Raw genomic sequence first — 19845 nt, forward strand, 5'->3', positions numbered from 1 at the left:
CGTGCTAACCCGTCGCCCGCCGTGCCGCCATTTGAAATCCCAACCATTCAAATATTTTACAATCACTGTGACCTGCGGCAATTACAAACTATTCGAAAGGAGGCTGTGTGTGTGTGTGTGTGTGTGTGTGCGCGTTAGACACAGGGTGTGGCCATGCGGCGGGACAGAGCGGGGGGGTGGGGGGGTGGGGGGAAGGGAGGTGAAGAAGGAGGGGCCGCGTGGGGGATGGGCTAGCACTCGCTTCCGCTGCTGCTGGAGTCGGCGGTTGCTATGGCGACATTGGGAGTGACGGGAAGGCGTCCCGGCTCCTGGCAGCTCACTGAGGTTTTTTTCCATCGATACGATGAGATAATCATCCCGCTGAACAGCATGCAAGAGGATGCGGGAGAATAAAAAGCCTAAGAGTTTGGGATTACATTTCGACTCAAACTTCGAAAGAAGTGGATGAAAACAAACTAATAGATTGCAAGCACAAAGTGGCACATCCGGGTCATATTTGGAAAATGATGACATGTTTGAGACTACGGCAGAATGGCACGTGACCAGAGAAAGCCAATCACAAGCGTCGGCTTTAGAAGGAGGAAGTGATAGGAAAAAAACAACTACTTTTTCCACCAAAATTGCAATCAAATATCAGTTATTGACCTCCTTGACGACTACTAATCGGTATCAAATCTGAAAAAAAAACCAAAAAAAACCACAAATTGGTCTATCTCTAGTTGAAACCCTAACCGTGGCTGAAACCTTATTTCGAAACCCTACTCCCTGTCTGAAACCTTAACTCTTACTCAAAATGCGAATTTGAAACGCTTCCTTCCACTTGAAACCCTAACACTGCATTGCTCCCCACATTTGAAAGCCTAAGCTTTGCTTCAAACTCGAATTTGAAACCCTGATCCTAATTTAAAACGCTAACTTTGTCTTGAAACCCTAACTTAAAAACCAAACCCGAATTTCAAACCCGAGCTCGAACTCCTGAACTCGCCAGAAACTCAAACTTGGAACACTAACGGATAATTTGAAACCCTGATTTTGTCTTAAAACCCTAATTTCAGAATCTAACCCAGGCCGAGTTGAAACCCTAACCCTGACATGCTGTTGTTTAAGTGCGCCTTGCCGGGTTGCCACGACGACGGCACCTCACGACACGTTTGCGCGCTGTCAAAATGAAAACATCAGCGTGCACCGTGTGGCTCGTCTACGTTGACGGATGGCTCGCACGGGCCGCCCACGGGGCTCCAGCTGCTGTTAATGCCCCCCCACTCTCAGCCCGCCTGCCCCCGCCCACCCGGCCCTCCGGGGCCGAGGCTAATAGAGCCTCGCCGGCTCTGCTCTTGTTTATGCAACCACCTAGTGTCACTAATGACTGACTTCTGCACTGCTTCAATTGTCGTGCTGGGAGGCGTCCTGAGGTGCACGGTGGGGGTCGGCTGGGTGGGGGGGGGGGGGGGGGGGGGGGGGGGGGGGGTGTTTCCACGTTGACCGGCCTCCAAAATGAGTGTGAATGCTGAACAACGATGGTTCCATGAGAGGAACCTTAGTATTCAATATAATGACTGCATTACATCTGAAGGTGTTACATAGTCTGCGCAAACTCAAAACGTGTCATACTTCGAACCAATCGACGAAAAACCCCAAGGAAACGCAAGCGCGCCTGCTTTGTTTGACCTGTGGATTATTTATTTTGTTTCCTGTCAGAGTTTTTACGTAGCACATTTCATACACAACGCAACTCAATGTGCTTTGCATGGTTAAAAGTATAACATTTAAAAGCATTTAACGACAAAGAGGGAAAGACATTCAAAAACAAAGTACAGACTAAAATTATGGAATGAACACGAAGGTAAAAGATTTCAAACATGATTTTTATGCGCTTTAAAAGAGCTCAATTGTAAGCATGAGAAAATAGAAGCAGCCAAACAACCACATGCTGCTTCACCACGTTTCCACTATCTGATCTAAATCTGCAGATCTCAGAACGCGACTGGGTTGATATTCAATGAGCATGTCTTTTATGTATTCAGGACCAAAACCACTTTCTCGGTTTCTAGACCAGGAGCAGAACTTTAAAGACAACCCTTTTGCTGCCTGGGAGCCAATGTAAAGACTTCAGAACTGGAGTAATGTGTTTTGATCTCTTTGTTCTGGTCCGAACCCGAGCTGCAGTGTTTTAATTGACTTCTTCCATTCCCTTTTCAACGTGATTCATATGGAATTTTCTTTTATTGATTATGGAATCTGATGATCCTTTTAGGTGTGTTGTTTTTTTCTTTCTTTTGTAATCAATAAATTTAGGGGGGGAAATACCTACCCCCCCCAACCTTATTAGCAGAAGCTAATGCTGCTCATCACTGTCTGAAACCCTTTGACGTGTTCTCAATTACGTCCATCAGACAGAAATCAACTCGTTTAAGTTCACGTTTGCCCAAAATATGAACTCGTCCATGAACGTTTGTTCAGTAAACTCGTTTCGATACGACACTGCAATACTCAACGTTTCAGCAACACATTAGGCCTAAATAAACAACATTTATTATAACTGGCTACTGTTGTGGGCTTGCTTGTTTTTTGTTGTTGTTGTTGTTGTTGTTGTTGTCCTGTTCGGCTGTCAGGTCAAGCAGAATGGAAGCGCTGTGTCCCGTTTATGCCGGAATCTATAGGACGTGAGTATGAGTGAGGGGAAACACAAGCAATTCGCATATTCATGAGTTATTTGTCGCAGTAAGTGCGTGACCCCACACCCAGTGAAAGAGTCCCAGGGGTGCGTGCCTGCCTGCGGACACATGCAAGTGAATTGACGCCGTTTTACATGCGCAAAGACTGAGAGAAGAATTGCTGTGCCTGCACCGCGGAGGCTGAGGACCCCACCCAATCAATCGAGGGGCGGGATCGGGCCCGAGGTCCACCCGAGAGCAGCCCGGCGGAAGGGACACGTCCCACGCCGAGGCGCCCCCGACAACTGGCCACCCGGTGGGGGCCGCAGGGACCTAATGCCAGACCCCGAGCCAACCGCCTCCGACGTCCCACATGCCCCCCCCCCCTCCACCCCCCAGGGGAGCCAGGCGCGCCCCCTCAACACTTGGTTTTGTGTTGTGCTAAGGTTAGCGAACGTGAGCGAGAAGCATGGAATCAACTCAAACTGACATTAACGCCTGCTGTGGCTAACACTGATCAGAAATATGAAAAAAGGTCTTTTTAAAAGAAAACACATCACATTTTGTCGTGCATTTTTCAAATTAAAAACATTTCTTCACTAAGCATTTGTTTGAAGTCTGTCTGCTTTTGCCAATTAGCATTATAATACACATGCGAACAGCCTCACACACACACACACACACACGGGCCTTTGGACAGACATGTTAATCTCAGAGGCACTTTATTAAAATTACACTTGCGTTTCATATTCATGAAGTCTGATGTGGGCGACATCAGCAGTTTACCAATCACACACCCACACAAACACACACACACACCCCCACACACACACGTGCACACGCACGGGCAAGATGATCATGTTACTATTGTTGGTCTTTTCAACTGCTTACATATTAATACAGTGCATGTTTTTAGCCTTTTTCTCAAATAGGACAAATGCGTTTAGCATGATTGCGCAAAAACAGTCTCAGCCTGGGTCGAGTTACAAATAGTTTTTTAACGGACTGCGGCTTTAACGGACAGAGAATCGTGTTCGGCTGGAGCTCAAAATCACACCTGCCACGCACCAGTGAGGTCAATTTGGCTAAACTTGAAAAGTTTTCAAACATTTTAAAACTTCTTTTTGTATTTATTTCAATCATTTTGTACTGCACTGTTTTGTTTTTTTTTACCCCGCAAACAAAAACAAATAAAAAACCCGATAATTTTGTACTCGACTGGTGTTTTTAGGCCACAAGGGCTTCAATTTAACGGACAATCGGATTTAACGGACTCCCCCGTTAGTCCGTTAAATCAAGGTTCCACCGTACAGGAATATTTATTTGGTATATTTTCTACCGTTCGAGTCACGATGCCATTCATGCGACCCGTCCACCTCGCAGTCGTAACGGCATCTACAGTCTGCTCATAATGCTCCACAACGAATAAATAATTGGACAAGCAAACAAAAATCCAAAATTCAAATCCCCCCCCCCACTTTTATTAACCGTTGTGCCCCGGCGGAGGTTCTCTATGTGACTTTCTCCTTATTTAAAGTCATTCTGGCATTTCGAGAAGAGCAAATCCAATGGTGGACTTTTGCATACTACTGACTGTCTGTTTATATCCATTCATATATACACAAATGTAGTCGTTATTAATGCGCAGTTGCCACGTCCGCCTCTGCTGTCATTCTCCTTTTTTCATTCTTTCATGTTATTATTCTTTTGTACTGCGACTGTCCAATTGTCGCTGACATTAGATTGCCTTTGTGTGCGCGCGAGCGCATATCCCCCCCGTATCTCCCGCCGCACTTCCGGATTCTTCCCTGCAGATCGGAATCTATCAATGAGTTAATTTCTCGCTCCGCCGGGCACTGTTCGTCCACCTGCACCCCCATTTTCCTCGATGTGCCCCTCCTGTCCCCACTTCACACACGCAACCTCAAACCCAGCCCGCCCCCGATTAGATTGCCCCACCTGCACCCGCCCTGCCTCCTCCCCTCAGGCCTCCCAGCAAACCGCCCCTCCGCTTCCGCGGGACGTCCCAGGACGCTGGTGGGGATCGAGGGGGCGGGGCCGCGTGTATTTAACATTAGCCGAGATGGCCGCCGCCTCGGGGGCGTCCGGCATTTGGACAAGAAAGCTTCCGCTTTGTCGGCCTGAGTAGAAGCAGAGACGTACGAACGAATGGGCCTGACCGCGCCTTCCTTTTGTTGTTTTGTGCAGAAAAAAAGCCATGGATCATACCGAAGAACTTCTCATAAAAATAAAATGAATAACTAAAGGGCTGCATGTTTTTACGGCGAGGCCCTGTATAGCAGCCACAAAACGCTGCATTTTTTTTTTCAACCCGTGTGTATAAGGCAAACTACAGCGTAGTGTGTTGCCTTTCGGAAATCAACGAACTGCTGCAGGAATGCAAAATGTTATTTCTGCATGTAACAATTTTTGATCGAAGCTTACTTTCAAATCGAATAGTCCAAGTCCAATTGAAGGCAAACTGCGATCATGCACCTGCTTCAGTGTCCAATCAGCTGTCGACTTGAATGAAAAGGGAAAATGAAAATGAGACTTTTTGGCTTCAGCGTCGGCACGTCGCGGTGGTCACCGATTGGAAGCTGGCACCTGTTTTGAATGAATACATCATGTCGCATTACATGTTGTGTTTTCATGGGAAACTTTTCTTTCCTTGGATTTATTCATGATTCACGCTTCAAATGTTTTTCTTTCATTGCTTCGAAAGCACCCTAACCTTCGAATTTTCAATTCCATTTGGAAAAAAAGAGCGCACTCATTTCAATTGAAATTAAAAACAATTCCTTTTCCAAATAACCTCGTTGGCATCAAAAATCTACTTTACAAGACAGATGACTACCGCTATCAATTAAAACAAGCTTTTTTTTAGTCTCCCAAAAATCCATGAAGTTGATCGCACAGCATTTTAGCTCAGCATTTATGCAAACCGTTTGAACGGAAATGTTGTCCCGCAGTTTAGAAAGAAAATGTCACAGAGCGGAGGACGATAAGGCTTGCGTGTGTGCGTGTGCACTCCAGTAAAGGTGCACATAAATGAAGCGTTTTAGAGCTGGGGACGAAGACGAATATTTTTAACACAACATCCCAACTTCATTGGGGGACAAGAAAGTTGCGTAAGGTGTTTGTTGCGTTTTTACGGGTCCCCGGCACGACCCCGAAAAGGTCACTTCGTCGCCAACACGCAAGGGGGAACACTCGTTTGTCGTGAAGCGCAAGGAAGCAGAACATCCTGCCGATTCAGCGAATTATTTCCAATTGGCAATTACCGGGCACTTGGCCAATTTCTCTTCTTTAATGACGCAAACAACATCACATCAACGATGACGGCATTCTAACTCACCGCAATGCAGGAAATTCGAAGTGAAACAACAATAGCATCCATGTTACTGATGAATAACACTCAGCTCGAATTGAACAAACTATTGTTATATGAACACACACGAACGACAATAATTAACATCCTTATGACAGCAATCATTCGGCGTTGCATAGCGCAATGCATTGTGGGAACTGCGTGGCTTCACAGGATTTCGATCAATTTGATACTTGTTTGTTTGACAGTTGTCTGCAAAGGCAACTGTGAAAAATACGGGAAAAGAATTTTCCCGTATTCGGACTGTAAAATTGGTGCAATTTATGAAATTGCTGCCATTTAACAATGTTTCGGTGGTTTTATATTTACAGTTTTGAAACCAAATTCTCTGTGTGTGTGATCATTGGATTGACTTTAATGGCCTCCCCCCCAACCATCTTCCCTTTGTTCTATGGGTCAACCCCCTTTGCCCCCCCCCCCGCCCCCGCCCCCGCCCCTTCTTCTTCCTTTCCCTCCTCCTCACAGTATCAGTGGACCGCCAAAGCGCCACCTTGACTCTCGCCGTGACGTCGTTACATCGCCAGGAGGGTCCCAGGCAGAGACGACGTGCTCGCGCGTGTGCGTGTGCGCCTTCGTGAATGCGTGCGTGCGAATGGGACATCGAGACATGTGCGTGTCGATGGGCCTCCCCTTCCTCCCCATCCTCCTCCTCCCTTTGACCTTCCTCTCGCCGCCCGCACCTCGGCTGGCTCAGGGAGCCCTCGTCATCCCGCAAGGCTGTGAGTATCGTACCGTCGCGTCCGTGCCGCGTCAATATCGTACGGCGAGCTGTTACGAAACGTCGAAGGAACTCTCATGAATGCGATGTGTCAATTCAGGCCACCGCAAAGAAATACTATGACGAGACCGTATCGATTAGGCGTAGGCCAAAATATCATCATCTCAATGAATGTACTGAATGTATGATATCATTGTTTACTGTGACACACTGTCAATTAGGAGCGGGGTAAAATATTGTTATGGCAATGAACGTGTCGTATCGTTCGTTACCTGTTATGTCGCGGTCTCGATGAGTGCCGGAACAAAATATTGCTCTCGCAATGTACTGTACAGCATTTATCTTTACCATATGGCTTCAATTAGTCAAAGAGAGAAATATCATTTTTTTCCCAGCGAATGTATCATATCGTCTCAGCATCGCTTAAGCTCGCCACAAAACATCGGCATGCCGGTGTATCTATTATGACGCAATCGTCAATCGGGCGTGTGAGAAAATATAGACATTGTCGTATCGAATATGTCTGGCGGTGCAGCGTCCGACCAAATGTTGCTATCGCGACGCGTGCAGCGTAGTATTATCGCTTAATTACAGGTGGGGCAAAATATCGATATCGTTGCGCACCGTATCATTCACTTTTATTCTTTTACGGTTTGGCTAAACGTTTGCCCTCTTGCCTTCTCTTCTGGCTTCCGTGCGGACAAACAGACAAAGCGACCAACAGTAAGTGACTCTGCCATTGCCGTGGTGACGTGTGACGTTTGATTTGTATTTCTTTTCTACCGTGTATTTTCCTCAGCAAGTCGACACTCGGGGCGAGGCTTGCAAACGCCGAGGTGTGAAATCATGCGTCGTATTTTGTCAGTTTCACAGCCGCCTGTGCTCACGGCGCCCTCAGAGCTGAAGACGTCGTACACGGCTTTTTCCCGTGACGACATCAATCTGCCGTGCGAGGCCTCCGGCGACCCGCCGCCCACGTACGTCTCTCGTTGACCGCATATTACATAGGAAATGTGCATCCGACTCTCTATTTATCATTTTCTTCTGTACCGTTTGGCATCAGTAGGATCGCAGATGTTTGAATAGGTACTGAAATAATCTACGTTCACGTGGTTTATTTGCCTTATTTTTTCTCGTATGCAGATATGACTTTACACGTATTAATGCATTTTCCGTGTTCATTTAACTTGTGCCATGTGTCCTGTTATGTTAGACATTCCACAATATCACATTGCTTCGTCAAATTGGTGTCTGGGTTCTTTTGGGTTTTTTTTTTTTTTTTCAAATTTAGTGTACCATCAAACATCATGACGAGGGCCATCACACCACCAATTTATTGCCTTAATTGATGTCTCCCAATAGACAAACAATAATTCCTATCGTCATGAAGAAAGCGCAGAATAGAATGTGTTGACAGTGGCATCCGTTGTCCCAGCAGGCCTTTCTGTCACCGTGGCAACAAACGTTCCCCGAACGATGAGCTCATTTCGCCCGTTTGCCCCCTCGCTAGGTTCCGCTGGGTGAAGGACGGGCGGACGTTCGGGTCGGAGCGGACGGGAAGCGGAACGCTGGTGCTCGACGAGGACGAGGAATTGGAATTGTACCAGGGAATGTTCCGATGTTACGCCTCCAACATGCTAGGCACCGCCATGACGCAGACGGTGCGCATCAATGTGGAGGGTGAGATTCTACCAAGCTTCGCACCAAACCTACCTACCTGGCCGAGCCACCTCCAGTACCTAACTACCCAGCGAGCCAACTGGATAGCTAGCTACCTACCCACCTACCCGCTTATACGACCTCCCATCCGAACCACCATCCTAGCCAGCTAAATATGAAACCACCCACCTGTACAGTAATAAACACACGCACACACATTTGAATGACTCAGTGAGGTTGACTGGGGCCGCCTTTTCTGCGCTCTCATCTCTTGTTGCCGCGGTAACCATTTCCAGGAACCAGAGCAGTGATGTCAGTGTGTGTGTACATGTGTGTGTGTGTGTGTGCATCTACTTACTGTCTGTTTACATACATTCATATGTACATATATCGTCGTTATTATTGCGCAGTTGCCACATCTACTTCTGCTTTCATTCTGTTTTTTTCGTTCTTTCATGTTGTTTTTCTTTTGTCCTGTGACTGTCCACTTGTCGCTCTCATTATATGGCCGTTGTGTGCGCGTGCGCGTGTGTGCGTGTGTTGTAGCCCAGCCAGTCCTGCAGAAGCAGAAGAAGTTCCGCCGGCAAGCGTACGTGGGCGAGAGCATGGTCCTGTCCTGCAAGCCTCCGCCGAGCTCCACGCCGCCGCTCATCCACTGGATGGACAAGAGTGAGTTTGAAATCGTTATCATTTTTTCAAAATCATAAAAAGAAGAAAATTGGGAAAAAAAACTTTTTTTTTTTTTTTTACATCTTTAAAAAAAAACATTTATTATATATTTTTTGCCCCTAATAAGAGAGCAATATACCTTATTCTGTGTTGTATAACAAAAAAAACAAAAAAAACATTCTTCATAGTGCCTATTTGTCCTGAGCCAGTGATGGGGATTCTGAAGGCCCGGGACAGATTACATTGACATGGCAACACACAGAAACTGAAATCTGAGTGGACAAAAAAAAAAAAATAATCTAAGACTGGAAGAAGGGCCATGAGTTGTGTGGACTCGACGTGAGTGTCCTGTATGTATTTACTTGCAGAGATGGTGCACATAAGGCAGAGTGACAGAGTGACGGTCGGCCTCAACGGCAACTTGTACTTCGCTAATCTGCTCAAGAGCGACAGCCGAGTGGATTACATCTGCAACGCCCAGTACACGGCAGCCAGAACCATCTTGCCCGACACCGCCATCGCCTTAACTGTGCTGCCCAGTGAGTGGGACAAAATATTGATATCAGCACACACAGTATCATTCTCTTTTACTATACAGCGTTAGAAAATAGCGATACCGCTATGGACCGTATCATTATCTCGTCCCATACATGGTTAGTTGCTGGTGGGACAAAAGCACGGATAGCACGATCAAAGGCACAGTTGTGCTTGTGACGAACTGACTGGCAGTTGATGGATGTATGAATCGATTGATTGGCTGTCAGTGACGCGATTGATTGACGCATTGATCTTCGGTACAGGTAACGACGTTGTTCGCGGCAAGCCGCCTCACATCTTCCACCCGAGCGGCTCCCGCTCGTCGGTCCTAGCGCTCCGCGGCCAAAGTCTTACCTTGGAATGTATTCCCAAAGGCCTGTAAGGATCTGTTTTCCACCCGCTTCCTGTTTTCCTCTCACGCGTCCCGCCTGAGCGTTTTCTTCCTTTTTTTTAGTCCGACTCCAAAAGTGGAGTGGAAGAAGAAGGACGGCAACCTGGATGAAACCGGCGGGCACCCGCAAAACTACAACCGCTTGCTCTACTTCGACAGCGTCAGTCAGAGCGACGACGGCGAGTACGAGTGTCGAGCGTTCAATGCCCATGGCTCCAGCGCGCACTCCTTCACCGTCACTGTTGAAGGTCGGTGCTCACACCCCCAAAAGAAAAAAGTTTGAATTGCTAAACCGCAAATATACCTTCAATTATGATCCCAAAACACATTGCTATCGTTTCAAACGCATCTTACATAACCCTAAAAATGAAATGCCACGAAGACTCTCCGTGACTTCCGCTAACAACCCAGGCTACACTTACCTTCTCTTTGACATACAAAGATCTTAACTTGTCAAAATGCATTACCAGCCGACCATCCATTTTCAATACCAGCTTATCGTGTTCAGGGCCGCGCGGTCCGGAGCCTATCGGAGCTGACTTCGGGCAAACGGCGGACGACACCCCGAACCGGTCACCAGTCAGTCGCGGGGCACATACAGACGCGGACAACCGTTCGCACTCACATTCACACCGTCACTGAGTGGGAACTGAACCTGAAGTCTGGCAAATGTACAACTACGCCATCAGTGACCTCAACATACTGTATTACCTAGACATTATTTATTGCTATTAGGCTGGGCTCCTGTGCCATCTTGTGACATTTTAGGGTGTGGAGGTGGGTGTGATTTACCACCCCGACCGGGAAAGCAGGCCCTCCGGCAGCCGGGTCTGCCTCTCCCTCTGGGCCTGGAGCAACTCCAAGTGCGGTGTTTTGACTGTCGTTTGTTCCCGGTGCATCACAGATATCTCCCTCAACACAGCTTTTTGTCAAAGCTGTCACCAGATGAATCTGCTGTAGATCCAAAGACCCCCAAGCCAATGATAAATCACACCCACCTCCACATAGGGCATCACGGAACACTCACAAATATTCCGCAAGTCGTGAAATAATTCAGTGAATCCCAGAAGACAAAAATAGCAAAAAGCAAATAGGCGGTGCTTAATTTTTAGACTGTATTTCCCTTTAGTTTTGCAATGCCTTGTTCCTTTCGCCATATAAAGCTGCTCCCTACTGGGTGAAGGAACCCCAGAACCTGCGTTACGCTCCAGGCGAAACCGTGCGATTGGACTGTCTGGCGGAAGGCATCCCGACGCCCAACGTGACCTGGAGCATCAACGGGCAGCCGCTCTCAGGTAACCTCCCTCACCGCTGTTTGGTCCCAATCTTCTTCTTGCTCTTTCAACATTTAGCAAGCCAAGGCACATACAGTATATTGCGTGAGAAAAAGCTCACTGTACGCCACCAAACGAATGTGTCACAAAGTGCATATATTGATTTATATTTATAGTTATTCATGGATTTCGAGTTCACCCCCTTCTCGTCCCAAATGCACTGACCTCATGCGAAAGCTGAGCCTCTTTAGTTGAACACAACAGTAATATTCTGTTGTACAAGTACGTACAGTATCGCTGGCATTGGGCGGAATCCATGTATCGCCAAAACCAGCACTTTTCAGGAAACAAAATAAACCCGACGTTTGCTGACAAGTTAACGTTTTATCGTCAAAGAGAGCAAGGCATTTTCAACACTTCAGAGTGGTCCGTCATTTCAAAGAATGACAGACCCACGTGGGGACAGACCATTAGTATCAATTTGTGACAAAATTTGACATAGACCCAAATTGGACAAAACAGGTTTTGTCCCGATGCCGGAGATATCGACAGTCCGCTGTATGAATGCTAACGGGCGGAGAAACACGTTTATTGTACCTTCTGTCATCCAGTGGAAAAGCTTCCGCAAACATGCCGCTGGCAGAGATGAACTAAGATACGTTTGTAGCAAATAAGGAATTTTCAGACCAATTGAGAGAAATAGTCATTTTTCCAGGGCAGACCTGACTGGAGACCTGCCAATCGCAGGGCTCCTATAAATAAACAATGGACTGGGACCAGTCAATGTCATGGCACGTACTGTGTAGAAAAACAAGCGTTCACAAGCACCTTCACACATATGGACATTTTAGAGTCTTCCATTAACCTAAGGTATTGTTATCATTGTTTAATTTCCGTACAGCAATAGTTCGGGGTGGGATAACATATTGATATTAGGATCAGCGGCTGGATCAACTTGATGGTCATGAAGACCATCAAGTTGATCCAGCATTAAAACACTTCAGGCAACAGAAAACATAATTCGCAGGCACTACTAGCAGACATAATAGTGTAATAATGAGAATAAGGTTCAAATGTCCTTGAAAAGACAGTGGCACAATGAGACCAGAAATACATCCAAGAGAATATGAACAGGCACCAAGTAAAACAGTAAAACCATAAAACCAATACAAATAATAATATTGGATGAGGTGAGGCGGCACGGTGGACGGCGGATGGATGGATTAGGTGAGGGTGATGAACTCTCTCCATGAAACAATTGAACTGGGCCCTTGTGATTTATCAGGTTGTCGATTTAGCAAAGAGACAGATGTGGGCGCCATGCACGAGTGGGGGTCGGAGTTATCGTAGGCAGCCAGACGACACTGCACTTCCGTAGCTCCTCAATGAGTAGACTTTTAACTGACTGCGATAAACCCGTATTTTAAGTAGGGCTCCTGACGTAGTGTTGTTTCGTTCGCAAACGTTTCGTCCAAAAGAGCGAATCTTTTCAGTTAACGTAATGAACTGAATTAGTTTATCAAATGATTACGTTCTTTGAGCTCTCCCGCCGCTAGCCGGCCCGCTCGGACCGGAAACGGAAGCGTTCGAGTCTCGACGTGCCAATGGAGACGCGCGGCTGCTGCGGCAATTTTCAACATAAAACACATTGACACGCGAATTGCAATACGACAGAAATTATATAAATTGGTCACTGCGGCCAGGTAACAATGCCTCACGGCCCGGTACCGGCCCGCGGACCGGACTAAGTCATTCCCACGAAGTTGGACGAATTCAGTTGTCAAAGCGTCTGCCGGTGATCTCGCTTTGTTTCCTCAGCGGTGGACGAGGACCCTCGCCGCAGCGTGTCGGGCAGCGTGCTGAGGCTGAGGGACGTCCTGCTGAGCGACACGGCGGTGTACCAGTGCGAAGCCGCCAACGAACACGGCTCCATCCTGCTCAACGCCTACCTCCACGTCGTCAGTACGTCCTTCAGGAACATCGGATTTGACCAGACGCGTTTAATAAATGACCCTTCCGGTGTCTCGTTGAATGGCTGAGCTGAACGTGGACTTCCGTGTGCCTCTCAGAGCTCCCCCCTCAGATCCTGTCCTCAGACGGCGTCGTGTACCGGGTCACGGCGGGCGGGACCGTCAAGATGTCCTGCGAGACATTCGGCTCACCGCTCCCTCACGTCAAATGGCGAGTGCCTTCCCATTACCCGTAAAGCCGGAGGTCGGGGTAAAGCAACAATGAGCAAAAGTCAATAGTAGCCGCAGAGCACCCAGCAGCTGACGGGTGGTGGCCACACCCAAATGCATGTACAAAATGTCCACATGGAAAGGCATTAGCAGGCTTTCAAACGCCATACCCAAACCACCTCCTCACTTAAAGCCAGCCCAAGCATTTGAAGGAAAAGACACAACGACGGAGAATGGCCGAAAAAAAATACATACCGTCTATCAAGCTCAGATAAGGACGACCCATCCGTCCATTTTCTGTACCGCTTATCCTTTATGAGGGTTTCAGGTGAGCTGGAGCCCATCACAGGGGTCACACCCTGGAATGCTTGTCCATATAGAGACGTATAAACAATCAACCAGGAACATTTTTCACATGTACAATATAGCTAACGTGTTTTGGAAATGTGGCTCGAAGCTGGCTAACCCGCAGAAACCAGATGCGAGCGTGGGGGCAACATGCCAACAAGGGCCAGAGCCAAGATTGGAACCCTCAACCTCAGAATTGTGAGGCACACGTGCTAACCACCATGAAACTCGTTTTCTAACTCCATCTATCCATCCATTTTCCGAGCCGCTTCTCCTCACTCGGGTCGCGGGAGTGCTGGAGCCTATCCCAGCCAACCTCGGGCAGCAGGCGGTGCACACCCTGAACTGGTCGCCAGCCAATCGCAGGGCACACATAAACAAACAACCATTCGCACCTACGGGCAATTTAGAGACTTCAATTAACCTAGCCTGCATGTTTTTTGGGATGTGGGAGGAAACCGCAGTGCCTGGAGAAAAGTCACGCAGGCGCGGGGAGAACATGCAAACTCCACACAGGCCAGGCCAGATTTGAACCCACAACTTTAGAACTGTGAGGCAGACCAGTCTCCCACCTCGGACCGACTCTTCCTATTGAGTCACGGCTGCGGCGCCTCCTAATGGCCTCTTAGCGTGTTACACAAAAGCACACCCAAAAAAATTGCAGCAGATAAATAAAAGAGGGTATGTTCCGTGCAAAAAACACAACTCTGTAAATTAGCGAACACTAAACTGCAAGTGTGTGGGGAATTACTGTTGACAGTATATACCATTTTTTTTGGGGTTCAAAATATACAGCTTTGTGGTTCCTCGCGACGTGACAGGCAATTATCGCTTTACCTTGGGGGCCTGCAAAGGTGCTTACGAATAAAATGTATTATTGTTGAAAACGTAGTATTACTTGGACTTGTGTTCTACCAGCTGTGTCTCATCATTATTACCACTTGATGCTGTGGATTGAAGCTTCTGGACTTTTCCACGCTGTGGACCTCCACCGTTCCAATCTAGGATTCCCAAATTGACACACATGGTTCTTTTTTTTTTTTTTTTTTTTTTAGGGAGTGGGAGGATTGGGCCCCCCTGTTGTCGGACCCTCGTGTATTCCTGCTGACCAACGGGACGCTGGAGTTGTCCGACGTGGGCCCCGGCGACAGGGGCATGTACACTTGCTTGATCCAAAACACCAACATCTCCATCAACGCTCACTTGGAAGTGTTCAGTGAGTGTCACGCACGCCTCGAGACGACACAGATATCACGAGCAGAATAAGAACAACGACGACTGGTATTTTCACGATATCTTGCAAAGAGAAATGTAAACGAAATGAAATCACAAATGAGCGCATGTTTTCACATCGGAACATCGGCATGTTAGACACCGCGAAATGGACTTCAAATGACAACAAGAGGAAAGTGCTATTTAAAATAGTGGCTCCACATTATTCAAACTTTCTTTTTTTAGACCTTCACTTCGGTTGTCGCAAACTGGTCCAGAGTTCCCAATTCTTCTATAAAAATAAATTTAAAAAAATATTACATTTGTGTCCATTTTTGTTCAATTAAAACATTCATTTAATTAGCTTAGGGCCTTATCATTGATCAAGCTCACTCGAATAAACATTTTTTTTTTTTGTAAATGGTTCATTGATTTACTTTCAACCAAAAAATAAAAGAAATATGAGTAAAATAAACAATTTGATTTATACATTATTTGAAAGTTATTTGATGAAACAATTGGTTAACTGATTATCATTTGATACCTTCTTAACAATACAATTTTAAAATGAGAATGATTGTGTTTCATGACAAAAAGAAACAATACAATTGTGAATTGACCAATCTGTTGGTTTTCAAAATCAAACGTTTGCCCACATCTGCTCGACCTTCCAAATTCCACGTGACCTTGAAGAAGCTTTTCAAGGACATTTTGTCAACTTTCTCCAGACGTTGGCCGCTCTCGCTCGACGTCGCAGACGCACCGCATCTCTGTCTGCTGCCTGAGAGCTGAAATCAGAGATTCTTGCAATTCAGAGTCAATTTCCCTGTGTCTCCTCTCTTGTAACGATAAGAAAGATTTTAAGTGTTACGATGGAACGTTTGCAACGTTATCATGTTTCGTGGGTAACCCGTCAACTGTTTTATCTGTCGTTTCCTGTCAGACAGCACAACGATCGAGACGGGCCCGCAGAACGTGCGAGCACTGCGAGGTGGGAACGCCTTGCTGGACTGTCACTTCAGCAAAGACCCCCGATTGCTGCGCTACCAGATCATCTGGAGGAAGGACGGGCAAAAACTGGACGAATCATCGCAGGATGAAAAGTAACGAAAGAACTGCAGTTGCGTTTCCGCTGTCGGTATACAGTATGTCGAATCGACCGTTTTACTGATGGAGAAGCCTGGACAGCGCGGGCGCTAACATGATAACGCTAACACAACACGCGAACCATGCCTTAGCATCACTTAATATTTGTAAGCAACCCAGTTTGAGCTTACATAGTTATATGTACCGTATATCATTGTGATTATAATGAATAAATTACACATTTAAGTAATTACTAGCGGCCGAGCGCCTTAACTCTCTAGTTCCTGCGGAAAGCCCAATACTGGAAACCTCATGAATAGTTCACATGCAATGATATTGTACACGTCAAACTGTTCAAGGTTTTATTGCCATGCTCTTTTTTTATTATTCTCTGCCAGAACGCACAAATCATCAGATCTGCCGACCCTTGAGCAACCAACATAAAACTGGCCATGAGGAAAAACACGGAGAACGCAAATCCAATCCAGCAACTTTCAGATACTGACCTTGTGACTTTTGATACTCTTTGCAAATCAAATTGATATTGGAAACTGAAGCCTTCTGAATTGAGCTGGTAAAATGGTATTCGGCGTAGAAATGGAAAGGACCTGTGATGATAATCGCTTCAACATTTGCTTTACAACCGTGCGCGTCCTGTTGCACACTCTTGGAGGATCGACGTTTCTTAAAAGAATGATCGGGGCTCCCAGTTTCACTTCTAATCCATGTAGAGGAAGTCCAGATGGAGTAAGAGAGTTGAAAAACTCAGTTGGATATTTGAAAGCAAGATCCTCTTTGTCAATAGATGTATAGGTTTTTCCTTCTCCTGGAATTCTACGCAGCATAACACAGTTACTTTTTCTCACATACTCATTAGTCGGGGCAAGAATAGCTCTCTCGCGTAACCATTCTACATCAGTGTAATGAGCTTCAACACTTGGATACACAAATTGTTCAAGGTCGCCAGTGTTAACCACTGTTCCACATTGCTCAGGAATAGAAATGATGCAAGAAGGGTCAGAAGGAACTGATCCATTTCCAGTTTGAAGCAGACGTTCAGCAAAGGTGCCAGCATTTTGGTGTCCTCTGAGATAAACCCTCGTATTTGTTTTCAATGACAACTTTTTCACACGGTTCCAAAAATACGATGATTTTTGTACACAGGCATTCAGTTTATCTGCCGGTGTACCTCTTTTAACAAGAGGAAGTGTTTGTCGGAACTCTCCTGCCATGACCAGCGCAATCCCACCGAAAATATCATCAGTTTTACGAAGATCTCTTAAGGTGGCGTCAAGGGCCTGACAGGCAAGCTTAAGGGCCATTGTGCACTCATCCCAAACAATCGGTTTAGCCCGCTGGAGAACCTGAGCGAATCCCGAGCCTCTCTTTACATCACATACTGGTGACTCCAAGATTAGGTGGCAGCTCAAAGGTGGAATGTGCTGTCCTTCTTCCTTCGAGTAATGTTGCAGCAATTCCGGAAGAGGGCAATATCTCCAGTTGATCTTATTTTAGCCAGAATAAGATTCATAAGAAAAGTTTTCCCTGTTCCACCAGGTGCATCCAGAAATATAACAGCACCGTGTCCTTCGAGCACACATTCCATGATCTTATTGAAGTCATTGGCTTGATCTGGAAGCAACTTATCAAGATTCTCATCAACAGTTTTTTGCAAATGTTCCACATTGTAGTTAGTCTCTCTCATTATATCCTTATTTATCCTCTCCATGCTTTGTGTTGAAGGGACTGGCAATCCATTGTATGACAGGTCGCTATCACTTAGTACACTAATCCTTTCTGAAAGACGGGTCAAAGCGTCCCTAAACATTTGATTTATGTAGGAAATCTACATATTTAAAGCTCAATGTTTGTGTGTCCGTTTTCAAAGAACTTCCGAGAGCAAAAACGTTTTCTTGCACGTTTTAGCACGATTTGCAATAAGCCTCCACTTATAGTACATGTTTCTGCATGTTTTTCATGTCCTTGCTCGCATGTAATAGTAAGAATGACCTGTCATGATATGTATTATTAGTTTGGTATTTAAAGAGGGCGTTGAAACCTTGGAGGCGTGCCGGAACGTGCAAAAATGTGCAAAAACGTTTTTGCTCTAGAAAGTTCTTTGAAAACGGACACACAAACTTTGAGCTTTAAGTATGTAGATTTCGGTCAATTGTTCAGTAGCCATCGACAGTTTTCACAATTAAATGTAAGATGCATCGTATCGGGCTCCGACGGCAAGGAATTACAATACTTGTATCGTTAAACGTTTTACGATGTAGGGGAACTGTGGCAACACTGTGTGTGTGTGTGTGTGTGTGTGTGTGCGCGTGCACTTGCAGGTACCAAGTCTTTGCAAATGGCACATTGAAGGTGACTGACATCCAATCAAAAGATAACGCGGCGTATTCGTGCGAGGTGATCACAGAACTGGACCAGGTGACGGCTAGCGGCTCCATCACAGTCGTGGGTGAGCACACTTCAGGATTCTCCTGTTACGTTGTAGATGAAATTGACAAGCTTAAATGTTGTTAAAAACTAGAACAAAATATTTTGGGGTTTATTTGAATTGGATGAGACGGCAGGTGGCCGACTGCTATGCGCGTCTGCCTCACAGTTCTGAGGTTGCAGGTTCAAATCCGGCCTCGCCTGTGTGGAGTTTGCATGGTCTCCCCGTTCCTGCGTGGCTTCCCCCCCCCCCCCCCCCCCCCCCCACCCGAGTACTCCGGTTTCCTCCTACATCCCAAAAACATGCGTGGTAGATTAATTGAAAACTCTAAATTGCCCTGAGGTGTGAATATGAGTGTGAATGGTTGTTTGTTTCTACGTGCCCTGTGATTGGCTGTCGACCACTTAACGGAGTATGAATGGATGGATGAATTGGATGAAAGTCGTCCATTTTTTTTGTTTTCTTCCATCCATCTTCTTCCGCTTATCGGGGGCCAGGTTGCGGGGGCAGCAGTTTAAGCAGGGAAGCCCAGACTTGCCCACTTCCATCTCTCCCGGAGGGGGAACGCCACCAATTTATGACTGAGGACCATGGCCTCAGATTTGGAGGTGCTGATTTTCATCGCAGCTGATTCACACTCGGCTGAGTTGACGATCATGGCTTCATGATGCCAACAGAACCACATCATCTGCAAAAGGACTTATTGCCGGCAATGCGGACCAAACTCTGACACCAGTCTTACAGGCACCGAACAGCCCGTATTCAGGGGTCCGGTATGCCATACTCCTGTAGCACCCCCCACAGGGCTCCCCGAGAGACACGGTCGAACGCCTTCTCCGAGTCCACAAAACACACGTAGACTGGTTGGGTGAACTCCAAGGCGACCTCTAGGACCGTGCCGAGGGTGTAGAGCTGGTCTGTTGTTCCACGGCTAAACCACACTGCTCCTCCTGAATCGGCCTTGCCAGTGAGCCTGAGAAGTGTGATCCCCCTGCAGTTGGAACACACCCACACCCTCCGCGTACATTTTTCTAAAGAAATCTGAGGTTATGTTAACAACAAAACAAAACAAAAAGACATGAAATATAAAGATTTCCTTCATGTACTTGTATTGCTTTGTAATAAAACACAGGGACAAACATATTATTCATATTAATTACGCAATGATTTTGCTGATCTGGCCCCTTTGAAATCAAATAAGGCTGTAGGTGGCCCCTGAACTATGAGTTTTACACCCTTGGAAATACTTCTGCATCCAACCGCAAAGATGGCAAAAATGT

The 19845-nt window shown here is 46.5% G+C and overlaps 1 protein-coding gene across 1 annotated transcript in view; it reads left to right on the plus strand.

Moving 5' to 3' along the window:
• LOC133412506 (neural cell adhesion molecule L1.1-like) overlaps positions 1-19845 on the plus strand; it is a 42023-nt gene that overhangs the window by 3932 nt on the left and 18246 nt on the right. The window contains exons 2-15 of the mRNA XM_061695796.1: positions 6511-6764; positions 7472-7486; positions 7629-7740; positions 8274-8443; positions 8969-9091; positions 9460-9630; positions 9892-10006; positions 10083-10267; positions 11183-11314; positions 13112-13255; positions 13363-13474; positions 14877-15037; positions 15977-16136; positions 18459-18586. Of these exons, the coding sequence (XP_061551780.1) occupies positions 6638-6764; positions 7472-7486; positions 7629-7740; positions 8274-8443; positions 8969-9091; positions 9460-9630; positions 9892-10006; positions 10083-10267; positions 11183-11314; positions 13112-13255; positions 13363-13474; positions 14877-15037; positions 15977-16136; positions 18459-18586 (1855 nt within the window). The 5' untranslated portion in view covers positions 6511-6637. The remainder of the gene's footprint in view (positions 1-6510; positions 6765-7471; positions 7487-7628; positions 7741-8273; positions 8444-8968; positions 9092-9459; positions 9631-9891; positions 10007-10082; positions 10268-11182; positions 11315-13111; positions 13256-13362; positions 13475-14876; positions 15038-15976; positions 16137-18458; positions 18587-19845) is intronic.

This window comes from Phycodurus eques, chromosome 1 (assembly GCF_024500275.1).
Source record: "Phycodurus eques isolate BA_2022a chromosome 1, UOR_Pequ_1.1, whole genome shotgun sequence".
Lineage (NCBI taxonomy): Eukaryota > Metazoa > Chordata > Actinopteri > Syngnathiformes > Syngnathidae > Phycodurus > Phycodurus eques.